Source organism: Micromys minutus (assembly GCF_963924665.1).
Source record: "Micromys minutus genome assembly, chromosome: 29".
Taxonomy (NCBI): domain Eukaryota; kingdom Metazoa; phylum Chordata; class Mammalia; order Rodentia; family Muridae; genus Micromys; species Micromys minutus.
In genome coordinates, this window is record NC_137964.1 from 21,269,098 (window position 1) to 21,284,640 (window position 15,543).

The following is a 15,543-nucleotide window of genomic DNA, read 5'->3' on the forward strand; positions in this document are numbered from 1 at the left end:
GCAGCCCCTTTTATAGTGTCAGGTCACTGGGGCAGAGCATACCTGGCTACTGCTGGGTAATTGAGGGGTGGGGTTTACAGAATCCCAACAGCGAGAGCTCAGGCTCCTGCCAGATGAAACTGCTGAACCTCGGAGTCTGACCCACTAGCCTGTTCATTTCTGTGCCTCATGCATTAACTGGCCTGCAGTGCTCCCCCACGTCAGCACAAAGTAGACAGAGCCATGTCCCCCAGCTGATTAGGGAGCTGTGGATAAATGAGGGGAGGCAAATTCAGTCACATGGAGCCTTTCCAGGGAGGCCATGCGGCAACTCCGAGCATTTCTGTCAAAGGCAAGATACTTGAGTGTTCTAACATCTGCAAAGCGGGCCCATGTGGAGAAGGTATCCCCAACATAGGGGCCTGCAGCAGTCTACCCCAGAGGCTCACTTGAAAGGACACCTGCAATGTGCCCCTCTGATGAGGCAGAATATTTAAAAGATATAGTCTTTAGATCATTATCTGCCCCTGAGGCAGCTTCCCAGAGTGACTACCTGCTTTTTCACTTTCCTTTCCCAGACTTGAAGGGAACAGTTTTACTCTGCCAATCAGTCCTGTTGAAGAGCTTCATTGCACAGGCTCAGAGCAATGGAGCCTGATAGGTTATTTCTCCGCTGATGGTGAAATGAGCCAATTCAAACCAGATTAGATTATATTAAAGGCAGATTTATTGGGAAGCTGCTCTCCGGTGGACTAGTTCACTGGCCCCGGAGGATCAAGGCCAGGGGAGTTAAAATGGGAAAAGGAGTGGGTGGGAGAGGAGGCAGGGGAAGGACAGAGAAAGAGAGAACCGGGTGTACACTCAGACAGAGAGAGAAGAGGAGAAAGACCAAAGTGCCAGGATTATATAGGGAGAGCCTCTGGAGGAGAGCAGCTCAGCCCATGGGCTAGAAAATTCAGGGGCGCAAGGAGGGGGGGCAGGCAGGGTATGCCAGGTAGGAACTGAGGGATGCTGGGAGAACCTAGAGGCCAGATCTGCTTTGATACGTAAAATATGAGCCTCAGTCTCTCCTCTTGGGATTGGATCCCAAACAGAGCCAACCCGGTAAAGACTAGAACTTCCAAACTGTTGAGTCTGCAGAAACCTCCTCTTGAATGCTGTCAACACTTCAGTATAAGTTCATGTGGAACCCCTCTGATCAGACATTCAAGTACTGTTGGGGGGGGGGGGCTGCTCCACAAAAGGTGTTTCTGGGACAACTAAACAGCAGCCTTAAAAAGTATATATATGGCTGATGGTAACGTGCTTTATTAGTTAAGAACCCTTCCTTCCCCAAAGTGCATTTGCAGATGTAGCTTAGTGATGCTGGCACAGTAAGTGGGCAGTGATGTCATCCCCAGGCAAAGGAGAGGCAAGCATTCCAGAGCATCCCACTTTTGTAAACAGCCATGACAGCTGACCTTTGAATCCTGACACGGGACCTCTATACACCTCTCCAGAGGTGGGTTTGGACTCTGGGCTCAGAAGAGCTGCTCTGGAGATTCAGGCCTCATTACTCATCCCCCTCCCCCTTCCTGTGCCCAGAGAGGTAAGACCCCAGCTCAGGCCAAGGGCCAAGGAAATGGACACATTTTTCAGTGTGCCTCCAAATGCTTGAAGCTCAAGCAGGACAGATTGCTGCTGCCTCCTCTGGAGCCTTCGTGAAAGTGACGGTGCTGGATCTGAGGTACCGAATAGAAAGCTGAGAATTGCATCCTATAGAACCGAGCTCTGATTTCATCCCTGAAGTTCTGGTTTACAAAGCTTGCTTCCTTCCAGCCTGCTTCTCTTAAAAGGAGATGCTTGCTACTGCTAAGAAAAGCAAAAGGCCCAGATGTGCCTTCTGATTTGGAGAAAATATGATATGGGTTCTGACTCCTCCGTTTCCTCCAGAGCCTGATACTTTCTATGCATGTGCGGCTCTTGGCTGAATTTTTCTCCCCTCCTCCTGCTCCAAGCAGGTGGCCATTCCACGTCCTGCTCACAGTAGCACAGCCTTGTTGAAATTCAACAAAAGGGGCGCTGGAGGTATGGAGCGCTGTTGTAGGGAGATCCCATCCAAAAGGCACCCCCATCCCAAAGCTGACCTCCCGTCACAGTCTGGGATTCCACCGTTGTATAGAGTCTTGTGATTCAGTCAACACAAGTCAATTCCCTAACAGTAAGAGGGAAGAACACCCACACAGAGTTCAAGGTCTCAGCTGACGATCGTGAGGGGCCATCCAATCATCGTCCAGGATTCCTGTGATGTCATGCAGGTGGGCAGGGCCTCTTTTGGAAAGCAAGCTTGACTCTCAAGTGTATCAGTGAGAGGCAGTGCAACAGGATACAACCTGTTCACAGCCTCACCAGGGCTTATTAGCATGCCAGCCACAGCCTGCCTCCCTCCCCCACACACACCCCATGCCCTTCAGGACCCCGAGGTGGCCTGTAGATCAAGATCATATCAAAAATGCTGTTAGCTCCACTCCACAATCCTGGCCTTTTTGCTCTGTGGTTGCTTATAAATAAGCCTCCGTAAGTCCTAAAAGCAGTTCTTGGAACCCTCCTCCAAAGGCCCCTGAGATGCTCCTCCATCTCCTGCACTGAGCTGCAAACACATCCAGGACTGAGCCTTAAGAACTTTCAGCAGTGAGCCTACAAGCCCATTGAGGACTGATCTGTAAGCACCTCTGAGACTGAGCCACAAGCACCTTCGTAAGTGAGCTATAAGTCCATCCAGAACTGAGCTGTAAGCACAGCAGAACTGCTGCCGTAAAGGAGGAGAGCTGGGGGCAGATGTGTTCCTGGGGACTCTAGGATTCCAGTGATCCAGGACTGGTCCCATCTCTCGGCGTCTACCCAGAGCTGAGCACCTGATGGTTTTTGGGACAGGTGTGACAAGCACAGTCTTCCATCATTTAATCCTCCAAGCTCGCCTCCAGCTTCCTGATGAGGCGCTGGTAGGTGTCTCTCTCCACCTGCCAGGAATGATGCGTCCTTACGTATTCCCTTCCGTTGGTCACGATTTCCTTCTCCAGCGCAGGATCGCTAACCAGTCTCTTTGCCAACTGAATGAACTCCTGAAAAACAGTACATGGATGAGAAACACGTGAGCGATGGGTGGAAGGGGGGAACCCGGGAGAATCACACCTTTGGGGGGGTGGGGATCAGAGTAATGCAAGCATTGGGGTTAAAAAACACTATGTCGGGTGGCAAAATGGCTCAGTGGGTAAAGGCGCTAGCCACTGAGCTTAACAACCCGAGTTTGATCCCCAGGACCCACCAGGTGGAAAGTTGGGCCCTACAGGTTGTCATTTCACCTCCATGTGTGGTATGTTTACACACACACACACACACACACACACATACACACACTCCACGGTGTCCCACGTCCACCACCATATATATATTCACACTATTCTCGTTGCAGCTTTGCAGTGACCTGTACCTACAAGCAGCATGTGCACAAACACACATCCCCACAGATCTGTGCCCATAATCGCCTGCCGAGAACGTCCTGGGGTTGGGGGGGGACCCCCGAGCTGTCAATCATGCCCCTCCCTAGTCTTTCCCTAGTCCAACGAGAATCATCTCTTGGCCTAGTTCTGCAGTGGGCGGTGGTTACGCAGAGACTCGCACATGGTCAGAGTGGAGATGTAAAATGACTCAGCCTTAAGTGGGATGTGTTCGCCACACCCTCCAGGCTCAGGGAACACCATGTGGGGTGTTAAGATGGGAAGAGCTGCAGGAAGGGGTACAGGGTTGTGGGATGCTGCAGCTGTGGCCCATCTGCATTAGACTGGGAGCAATGATGTTCTGTCTGGGATTAAGGAGCCGCTCACCCCTTCCTGACAATCTGTAACTGGCTCATGGTTGACAGGGGAGTGTCCTCATTAGATCTGTATCAACTTGATGTCTTTTCGGGTAACCCTCGTTTGAGAAACTGCCTCTGTTGGCCTGAGAAAGACTTTATAAAGCACTTTTATAATAATAATAATCAAAATAATAATAACAACAACAATAATAATAATGGCACCTGTTGGGCGGTGCCACCCCTGGGCAGGTGGTCCTGAGTGTTACAAGAAAACAGGCTGAGCAAGCTGTGGAGAGCAAACCTGTAAAAGCAGCTTTTATCCATGGTCTCTGCTCCAGGTTCCTGCCCTGTTTGAGTTTGAGTTCCTGGCTTCCCTGATGATAGACTGTTGTTTGGTTGGGTGTCCCTGGCTCTTCCTGCTGCCTGACTTGGTCCAGCAAGTTTCATCCCTCCCTCTCTGTCCAACCCTGCCCACTTGAAAAGCCTGGGAACAGAAAAGGCCACAAAAAGCCCAGTCCTGCATTACTGACAGCTGTCCCAACCCTCCTGACATAAAGTCACCAGCCAGCGACAACCCCCATCCCTTACCCAGGCACAAGCTCAGCATGTGGCAGACATATTTTCCTGGAGGAGGGACAGGTGGGGGTGGGAAGAGGACTCAATGGGAAGAGAATGAGCAGGAGGGAAGCACAAGAGAGGGTAAGCAGGGAGAATGGTTCAAATACATTAAATATATATGAAAATGTCATAACAAAACACGTTATTATGTATAATTAATATTACAAATAATGTATGAATTAATATTATGTGTAATATTATAAGATATTATATAATATAAATATAACATTAATATATTTAATATTAATAATCACTTTCTTTTCAGTGACCCAGGAGTCACGACTTCTTCCCTCTTCTGTGGCCACAGCTAGAGACCCTCTACTCACACTGTGGGGCCAGAGAAGCTCTTTCTACCACAGGCAATGCTTGGTGCAGAAGGACACTCTGGGACTCAGGGCCAATTCTGTGTTCCAATTCTGCACTGTTTTTCTCTGCTGTGTGATTTCTGACATGCTAGTTACCACCTCTGCGTTCACACCGACCACCTGTTGCAAGGGTCCATGATTCACTGAAGAAGGAGACCCCGGACTCTAATAGCATGTGAACACAAAGAGTGTTTTATTCTGCAGAAGTCCAGCATGCTGGGGTCTCCCATTACCAACATAGAGAGACAACCAAGTGAGCTCACAGGCCTGATTTCAAGCACACTAGGGGAAATCCCGGGATCCAGAACCGTTACCAGGATGTGGGGCCTGGAGACTGTTGCTGAGGAATCCCAGAGTGGGTGAGCTTTATCTTACTCTATCTCTAGGCATTCCAGAACCTTTAGATGGGGGGAGGAGGGAGAACTGTTGCTGGGGACTTAACTGAGGAAGTCTAGAAACTGCTGCTGACCCCTTCGTTGTCCTTGCCTCAGGCCAGGTGGTAGGGCAGCTTCTGAGGCCTGGACTTGCCTGGAATTACCCAATTCTTGGAAACAGAGATTTAGGCCTAGTCTCCTTAACTGCCAATTTGAAGCCTGTCATGGAGTCAGCCTAGCCTCACTGTGAATGAGCAAAGGCCACCCCCCCCCCCCCAGGCCTCATGCACAGAGCATGAGAAAGTCCTGGGTTTTGTTTTCTTGCCTCTGCTCCCATAGCTTCCCTTCTGACCATGCGTGCATTATTAATTGACGAGTTGGGAGCCTCCTGCTGACCAGTACTTAATTTCAAAGCCTCTCGTAATTAGAAAAAATTAAGATGTATTCTGATATCAAAGCTTGTTTAGGGAGAGAAGGGAGCATTCATTATTTATTACGCTTGCAAAGAATGCTGAGCCAGGAAGCCTGGGTTTAAGTTCACAAACTCCCCTTCCTGAAGGAGACAAAGAGGCTTGCTGATGGGACTCAACTGTCAGCCAGAGCAGTAGTGGCGGTTGCTACGCAATCTCATGCTGACAGGTCTGGGACAATGGCTCAGTCAGGAAAGGACTGGCCATGCAAACATGAGGACCTGAGTTCCAACCCCAGCACCCACTGGAAAGAACTTGCATGTGGCTGGCTACACACATGTGTAGTCTCTTGGCATCAGGGAGGCAGAGACAGGAGGATTCCTGGAACTAAATGGCCAGCCAGCCTAGCTTCCTTGTGAATCCCAAGCCCATGAGAGACCCTGTCATAACAAAACAAGCAAGGGGAAAAAGCAACAGCTAATGTCCTCTGGCCACCACAGGCAACCCACCACCCACATGTATACCTGCGCCCACAATATCTGCAAACATGTACACACACACACACACACACACACACACACACACACACACACACACACACATACATGCACTCTAAGATTCTCGTGCACAAACTCATACACACTTAATTACCATTGTAACCTTACTCCATCAGGGCGAGTAAATTCCAACCAAGAGACAGTGCCTAAGATTAACACACAGCACTTTGCCATCAAGAGGGAATGGCCACATATCCTCAAAATTATTGTTAATTAAATGTTGAATGCCTTTTATAGCAGTCGATATAAATAGCAACATTTATGTGGGTGGCATTTTATTTTTATGGATTATGTACACATTTTCTAGTAAACTAGTGTTCTTTTCACCATAAAAACATAGCATATTTATTCCCACCATGTGGCAGAACAGCATTCATATTAAAATCATTCGACGAGCTTAGCACTTGGGAATATTACTTAACGACGGAGGCCGTATCTGTGATTTATCTGATGTGGAACACTGGGCTTACTATTAGCACAGGACTCAGGATAATTTTAGGACAAAATCCTGAATGATGGTGGATGGTCTCTGATAAAGCACCTAACTTATTTATTTATTATGTGTTTATGTATTTATGTATTTACTTGTTTTGTTAGCAGTGAAGTCTTGGGAAAGAGGGTTTGAGGTGTAAGAAAGATTAAAACTAAGCATCAGATGTACCTTATAGCTGGCTTTATGAATGAACACTGGGAAAGGGGGGAAAGGAAAGAAGAGAAATAGCCGGACACCCCCTCCTCCAACACACACACAAAGTTAAGATGTATTCTTAATAAGAAAGAAAGAAAGAAAGAAAGGAAGGAAGGAAGGAAGAAAGGAAGGAAGGAAGAAAGGAAGGAAGGAAGAAAGGAAGGAAGGAAGGAAGGAAGAAAGGAAGGAAGGAAGGAAGGAAGGAAGGAAGGAAGAAATTTCCCTGGCTTTGCAGTGACTCTCTACTGAGTCTGGATACTGTCCCCGTGAGTGGCTAAGTCGCTTGCTATCCATTTGTTTCTGGTCAAGGACTTTCTGTAAAGTCAACTGCCAAGTCTCCCATCCCCTTATACAAGGATCTTGGCTTTGTAACTCCTTTTGGAGTCGGGGCTCACTTCCCATAGCCCGTAACTGCAGGTAGACATGTAGTCTTGCTTTCTTCAGTGTGGTATGTCAGATGGGATGTTGCTTTGATTTGCAGGCAAAGCTTTGAAGAAGGAAACTTTAGTAAATTTTAGAAGTAAAATCTAGCAATTTTGTTGTTGTTGTTTTTGGTTTTTGGGGTTTTTTTTGCTTTTCTTTCTCCAAGTCACCTTTGGAAAATGACACAGAAACTTGCTTGGGGCAGCCTCACTGACAATGAGACTCTAAGGACAGAATTGTAAGGCCACTGCAAGAAGAGGCTATCCTGGACCACCTAGCCCCAGCTCAGCTATAGTATAACCATCACTGGGCTCACTGGGTGAGCGGCTGGTCCCAGCTGGACCAGTAGAAGTGCCCACATAGAACTCAGCCAAGAATCCCCAGGACTGCAGCCCAGAACTTACTTCTTCCTTCCTCTCAGATGAAATAGCCAGCTTTTAATGCAATGTGGTCTAAGGAAAAGACTCCCATGGATGACCCTATTTGTCCGTACTGACTAGGGTGCTATGGGGTGAGCCCCACCCATTCCCTTGAACAGAGAAAACCTGAGACTTGTTCCCAACCAGCAGAGTCTAGGAGAGGTCAGTAGCACATGATTTAGGGTCATCCACTGTGTTATGAGCAACCCATCAATAGCCACATATTCCTAAGAATGCATTACTCTCCCCCACCCCCACAGCCATCAACTGTCAATAGATTCTCAGCCAGGGCTGTAGCCCCTGGAGTTCCTACCCCTCTGTGCTGGAGTTTTGTGTGGCTTGATCTTGTGCGGGTCTTATGTAGGTAACTGGGTATGGTGGCTTGAATGAGAAATGTCCCCGGCATTGTAACACTTGGTTCCCCAGTTGGTGTCACTGTTTGGGGAGGTTTAGGTGGTTACAGCCTTGCTGGAGAATTAGACTACTGGGAGGCAGGCTCTGGGATGAAAAGGGACTCTACAGTCACTTTTAACTGGCCCCTCTGCTTTGTGATTGCAACCGAGGATCTAAGCGCTCAGCTTCCTGCTTCTGCCCTGTGTGCAAGGCTATCTATACCATTATGGACACTAAGCCTTTAGAACTGTGCACACATAAATAAGTGAATAAACCAACAATTAACCACATTCTTCTATAAATCGCCTCGCTCCCGGTGTGTTATCACAGCAACAGGAATGGAACTAAGACATATATCTTTTGAGAGTTCCTGGGTGCAACGACCACGTCCTGCCCTGCAGACAGCACTCTGCAGCTCCCCTCCTCATCTTCCAGCCCTGTTTCCAGGAGCTTGGGACTGATGGGGAGGCAGCTGGCTCATTCACAGATGATTAAAAGAAGAAATGAAAAGCGCAGATCTGGTGCTATGGTGGGAACCCAGCTGTTACCTAAGCCAAGGAGAACCCTCCAACAGAGAAGCTAGCATGGGAATGGCATTCTGCTCAGTCCCTGTGGGCTACAACCTCCTGGGCAGAGCAGGGTGTGGTGGGTGCTATGCAGGGGCCAGGCACATATACCACTCCTTCTCTAAAATGAGAAATACAGAGGGTTCACAGCTGTGTGAATAATCTCCATTATTTCAAACAGGTTCCTCTGCTCAGGGCCAGGAAAGGCACCACAATAGAAGTGGTTACTGAGATGAATAGCCCTATTAGGACCAGGTGCTGCCTTGCAGAGATGGGACACAGTAGATACTGGATTCAGCTCTGTCATGGAGACAGAACCTACAGAAAGTAGGGACAGCAGGAAACACAAGCAGAGGCACCAGGCATGTTACTGAGCCTGCTTGTAGCACCCACCATCTCCTCCAGCATTACCCTTCCAGCGACAGCCCAAGGGTGTCCTCTAAGGGACACCTGACGACTTCCAGGGTGCTGACCAGCCAGCACCTTCTTAACAGTGAACTCCCACAGGGTAGCACTGTTCTGTTCTGAGTCAGCTCAGGGCAGGAATAACATTAGATAAGCTATACAACTGGGTACCAAAGCTGTCCATACATCTTTGTGCTTGCAGAGGGATCCTGCAGCGAAATTGGTTGAGCCCTCAGAGGGTACAGATAGATGCAAATATAGGGTGTTCAAAGAGTAAGGGAAGGAAGGAAAGAGAACCCTTCCCTTTCTCCCCCACCCCCACCCTGGGGCCACAATTGGCCCCTTCCCTGGGGTTGCAGACCCTTCTCTAACTCATCTTTGTTTCTGCAACAATAAAGAGGCAAGTTTGCAAGGTAGCAGGTGACTGTACAGAAGATGGCTGGTGGGGCCACCATGGAGGTCACTAAAGGAACTGTGTGCCTTTTCTCCCCTGTCTTTTGGGAGAATTCTTGACAAGCAGGATTCTCCTGACGTTGCCCTCAATGCCTTGGTACTCAGGCCTACACCAAGCCCAGGAGATGCCGAGGTCCAGGCTGAAGCTCACCCCAGGTGCAGCTTCCATGTTTCCTGAGGCATGAGCCCCATCTGGTGGCCCTTTCTGTTCAACCACATTCATCAAGCCTGGGTTCCACTGGGTCACTAGGGGGCTTTGCTTCTGCCAGACTGTGCCATCTGTCTCCAGCATAGGGCAGCTATGGGCCTCAGATAGGAAAGGTCTCTTCTCCTGATAAACCGGGTGAATAAAGGCTGAGAGAATTCACTTTGCTGGGGTGGGGGGGGGGTGTTAACTGAGAAAGTACCAGAAATCCTCCTGAAAGGAGAGCGGAAGGGAGGAAGAGTGGGAGAGAGGAGGGACAGAGTCAGAGAGATAAGTACAACTATCAACATTTGGGTGGGGGTGGGTCCTATTTGCATAAGTGTAAGCCTGCATGCATGCTAGCCTGTGTGTATGTGTGCGTGTATACACGTGTATAACCATTTCTGCAACTCCCACCTGGGCTGGACTTTGCAGGACTTCAGACAAGGAGCATAGACCCACTCTCTCTCTGAATCCTCTCATGGTAATGTGACAACCAGGAATCACCGAGCTAACTCTGCATGGTGCCTGAACACCACACAGACAGGCTGGGCTGGACTCTTCTTGAGAAACCCAGCCAAGACCCGGGACCCCTCTGTCCAATACTGCATTACCAGCCTACTCTTCTGGAGCCTGCAAGTATCCAAATGCACAGGGATAAGGAACTGGATGCTTAGTGATTGTTTAACTAACTTCTGGGAGGGGGCACTCTTTTTTTAAACATACAGAAGTCAAGAGGACAACTTGCAAAAGTTGGTTCTCTCCTCCCACCACTTAGGTACCAGGGGATAATACTCAAATCTTCACGCTTAGCGCTAAGTGTCTTTACCACTGAGTGATCTTGCTAGCTCTAAGTTTAAATGTGAAATCTCTCTAGATTCAATAATCTAAAATCTTCTTCAAAACAATTGGCATGGCATTTGCTACTTCCAAAAGGAAGAGTCTTCGACCCAGCAGGATCAGTAGCAACAAAACCTTTTTCTAATTTTTACCACAACACCTCCATCTTCTGGATGAAAGAGCAGCAAACAACAGAAAGTGCCCACAAGCCACTGTGGATTTCACATAGGAACAAGACCCCTGAGCACCGCTACTTTCCAGGTGGGACATAAGCTTGAAAATGGCATTTCCCAGAGTATCTTGCTTTCTCCAGACACAATCAAAGCCATTTCTGCTTAAAGAAAAAGATGTCTTTAAGGAAGACTTTCAGCCTTGAGAAGGGGATGTAACCCAGTAAATAAATTGGCCTAAGTCTGATCCTCAGTACCACATACACCCAGTGAGTCAGTGGACATCTATAATCTCTGCATTGGAGAGATGGGGTGGGGTAGGCAAGAAGATCAGGCATTCAAGGTCATGCTTGGCTACATAGTGCGTTTGGAGACAGCCTGGGGTACATAGATACAGATTGTACAGATAGATAGATAGATAGATAGATAGATAGATAGATAGATAGATAGATAGATAGAGACAGAGAGACAGAGAGTGAGGTCTTTTAAAATATATAAGCTGATTTTCAGACGTTGCTTGCACCTTTAATCTCGGCACTTGGTGCGGGGGGAGGCAGAGGCAGGAGAATCTCTGAGTTTGAGGCCAGTCTGGTCTACAGAGTGAGTTCCAAGACAGTCAGGGCTACACGGGGAAACCCTATCTCATGGGGGTTGGGGAGAGAGAGAGAGAGAACATAAGCCATGTCATGTTGGTTACTACAGATAGGAGCTTGAATACAGCATGTCCTTGATAAACATTAGCCACTGCCACTATTAGCATCCCCAAATTTATGTCTCTACAGTTGTTTAAAGAACAAAAGGAAAACCTTCTAGCAGATAAGCTTAGAGAGCCCAACCCTGGCAGAATATGAATTCATGGTTTCTATTAAATGTCATATAGATCTTAATTTTGAAGCTGTAAAACCAAGCTATAAAAACACCTGGGAAATTCACTGGATCCCTTCCTTCTTCTTAAATGGAAAGATAACCAGATTGTTCAGGTAATGAGAAATCAATGGTGAGCAGGTTAGGGAAGCTTCGTTTAAATTGAAATTTTCTGGAGGTGAAGTGTACAAAACCAGAGATTATTCTGTTCCCTACAGTGAAATGTGTTTAGTCATCAACTTTTTAGATTAAAAAAAAAATAGACATAGGCATGGATATGAGATATAAATATAGAGATATATGTTATATAGCTATATCCCTACATTAGATAGAGAGATTACACATAGACATAAAAGAGATGGAGCTGTGCACATAGATATAGATGTGGAGAGAAAGGTAGAGGTAGATGATGATGATTCAGTTGGTTCTCCTTGGAAGATCCCCAAACAAAAGGTTCGTGCTGCCTTGCTTTTGTCACCTGGGAAGAGGGAACCTCAATAAGGGAATTGTCCCCATCCAATTGTCCTGTGGGCATCCCTGGGAAGATTTTCTTGGTTGTTGATTGACAAGGGGGAGCGCAGCCCACGATGGGTGGTGCCACTCCTAGGCAAGGCAGTTCTGGGTTGTATAAGAAAGCAGGCTGAGCAAGCCAGCAAGCAGTGCTCCTGCTCCTGCTTGAGCTACTGCCCCGAATTCAATTCCTCAAAGATGGACTGTGACTGGATGTGTAAGCCAAGTAAAATCTTTTCCTCCCCAAGTTGCTTTTGGTCATGGCATTTACCATAGCAATAGAATAGTAATACGATCCTTTCCTTCCCTTCCAGATTGTTTTCTATGCTGCTGTCACAGGATGGGGGACGGGGGGCAGGTGTTGGTGTACAGGTTCTGGATTTTAAAGTTCATTGTCAGAGAACAAAGGCTTGGGGGCAGGTGCTGTCTCGGGTGCTGAAAGTGGGCGGGCACTAAATCTCCATTTCTCAGTAGCAGACTTCACTTTGAAGGGTTGAGCCCTCTAAAAGGGGACCGGAGGAGAAGGTTGGAGACAGAAAAGTGCCAATGAATAAACAAATAAAGGCTGAGCAGCCTATACTGCACACAGCTGTCACCAAGGATGAACTTGTACTTCTCATTCTCCCGAGTGATAGATTTATAGTCACATACTGCCATGTCCAGTTCCAGGTGATGCTGGTGCCCGAATGCAGAGCTTCATGCATGCTAGGCTGGCACTCTGCCAACCGAGCCTCATCCCAGCATCTAAAATGGTTCTCTTTCTAGTAGCCAGTACAACCACACCCAGGCACGCTGCATGATCCACAGGTTTCCCTCTTTCTCCCCCTCTTCCTCCCTTCCATGGTGCCTAGACAAATCCAATTTTTATAGTCTGCAAACCAAGACCCCCTTTCTTTGCTGACCAGACACTGAGCTCCCAGACTCTGCCCAAGGCTCCTGGCCATGCACCCCACCCTCTTGCACAGGTCCTACCCTTCCAATCTCTCTGAACACTTCAGTCTTTTATCTCCAGCCCTACGTGGGGAAAACCAGGTTTCTTTATGTTCTCAATTAAGGAAAACAGCTAGCCTCAGAATGAGTAACTATATTTAGCTTGACTTCAAAGAGCATTTATGCTTACATATTATTTATGTGCTATGCACTGCATATACATATTTTAACTCCCGCAGCTGGTGGTCTGACAGGACAGTTCTTCTTAATAAATGAAATGCTGGTTCTCATACATATTTGAATGCATATTTGAAATTGCTCTTGCTTTCCCTGCATCCAAGTCTAAGTCCCGTGGTTGATTAAAACAATGCCAGCCCAGAGTCCCTTAAAGCTTGCATTATTTGTTTCTAAAGCAACATATCCCAGCACACACTGGATACACTCGACATCCGCGTCTCGCGCACTATTTCAGAGTGTGAAGAATCGCAACTCTTCCCGCACAGAACCAGGAAGCGCTGCTGTTCTAAACATCCTTCGGTAAAGCCAACATGAAGATGGTGGGTCAAAACACATCTTTGAGTAAGTTCTAAGTTTTGTAGTGATGGGGGTGGGGAGTTTGGGCTGTTTCTGGGACTCAGGGGCTGAAACTCACCTGAGATGACCTGAACATGAGAAAGACAGGGAGCTGTACCTCCATCCCCCAGAATACAAGGCATCAGGTAACTAGAAGACCTTTTCTTCTGCTCCACGCTGCCCCCAGACAACTAACTTGGGAGGATACTAGCTGGCAAAGTCCTTGTGCGTTTGTTTTTTTGGTTTTTTGTTTCTGTGGGGTTAGTTATGTCTTGTTCTGTTTTAGACAAGGTCTCATGTAGGCTGGTCTTGAACTAGCTATACAGCAGAGGTTGGCCTTAAACTTCTGATCCTCCTGCTTTTACTGCCTGAATGCTTTGTGACAGGTGTACACACCAAGCCTGGTTTATGCATGCCAAGTGAATGTTCAGCTAGCTGAGCTAAAAATCCTAAGGTCAGAAGTACCCTGGAATTCTAGATGCTGCATGTCCCTCCAGGGTGACAACAAAAGCCACAGAGCATACTGGACAGCTCTGCCTCCGCCAGGAGCTGGGGGGCTTACAAGAACCCCACGGTCTTCACACAGACAAAACTCACACCAATGAGGCAGGGAAACTCTCTTTACCTGAGGGTTTGAAAACAGCAGTCCTGTGACTCCGTGCTCTACCACGGCCGAGTTCCCAGGGATGTTCCTGGCTAACACTGGAACTTCCAAATCCATTGCCTGTGAGGACGGAAGGAGTGAAGATGAGGACCGCATCTACGAACCAGGCAAGGGGGCCAGAAGATGGCTTAGGTGGTAACATGTTAGCTCTGCAAGCATCAGGACGTGAGTCCAATCTCCTGGGACTCACGGTCAAAACAAAAACATAACCAGACATGGTGGTACAGATCTGTCATCTCAATACCGGGGATGTGGTGGGGGGGGGGACCAAGCCAGGGGCATCCCTGGGACTTATTGGCCCCAGCTGGTGTAACCTACTTGTTAGGCTCCAGGTTATGAAAGAACCTATCTCAAAAACTAAGGTGGATGGGGCCGAAGAGATGGCTCAGGGGTTGTGTGTGCTTGCTGTTCTTGCAGAGGATTAGAGTTTGGTTCCCAGCAACCAAGCTGAATGACAGTTCACAATCACCCATGACTTTAGATTCAGGGGGCTCCCGCACCCTCTGCAGGCCACCATGGATATTCCCACACACGTGCACATATTCTGACACATGTGCACATTCCCACATAGACACACACAAGCGTACATAATTTAAAATAAAAGTAAATCTTATTTTAAAAAAAAAATGGCAAATTCTGAGCACAGACAAGCTCTGAGAACATGAACACATTGAGAAGTCGGTCCTGATAGCGCTGTAGCTGGCAAAGCCACGCGCTAGACGGTGTTTGGAAATAGACATGCTTTCGTTCAGAGCAAATTCACAGAGCAAGCAGGGAAAGACAGAGGAGGGGCTGAGCCTGACGCTGGGGGACAGACACAGGAAATGTCAGGACACAACACACATAGCTTCCCTTTACCAAAACAGACTCGCCTGGCCTCCCTAGACTAGATCAGTGTCCTCTTATGGGGTGGACAGAACCTCTCTTTCAAGCTCTCTAATATCCCTGTGGCCAGCTTCCTCACCTTTATTAGAGCTGCCTGGGGTTTATAGAAACAGTCTGGGGTAAGGGGGAAGTGAAACAAAGTTTCTCCTTGCTTTAGCTGTCCTGGAACTCACTCTGTAGACCAGGGTGGCCTCGAACTCAAGAGATTCACCTGCCTCTGCCTCCATAGCGCTGGGATTAAAGGTGTGGGCCACACTACACCTGGCTAAAATAGTCTTTATCTTCCATGGCACAAGGAACACAGCTGCTGGAACCTGCACCCCATTAAAAGAAGAAAAGAGCAGCCGGGCTTTACAGATGCACAGCTCACCTACAGGTGTGGCTTAGGAAGCTTGTAGCCAGATGGTCCTGGGTCAGACTGCCCTAGGTCTATTCCCA

The 15,543-nt window shown here is 47.9% G+C and overlaps 1 protein-coding gene across 2 annotated transcripts in view; it reads right to left on the reverse strand.

The window, feature by feature from the left end:
- Positions 1-2,918: 2,918 nt before the first annotated feature.
- Positions 2,919-15,543, reverse strand: part of GLT1D1 (glycosyltransferase 1 domain containing 1) — a gene marked incomplete at both ends in the record, with an annotated part of 67,986 nt that continues 55,361 nt past the window's right edge. For both annotated transcript variants that reach the window (XM_080941313.1, XM_080941312.1), the window contains 2 exons: positions 2,919-3,080; positions 14,182-14,280. In XM_080941313.1, the coding sequence (XP_080797439.1) occupies positions 2,919-3,080; positions 14,182-14,280 (261 nt within the window). The remainder of the gene's footprint in view (positions 3,081-14,181; positions 14,281-15,543) is intronic.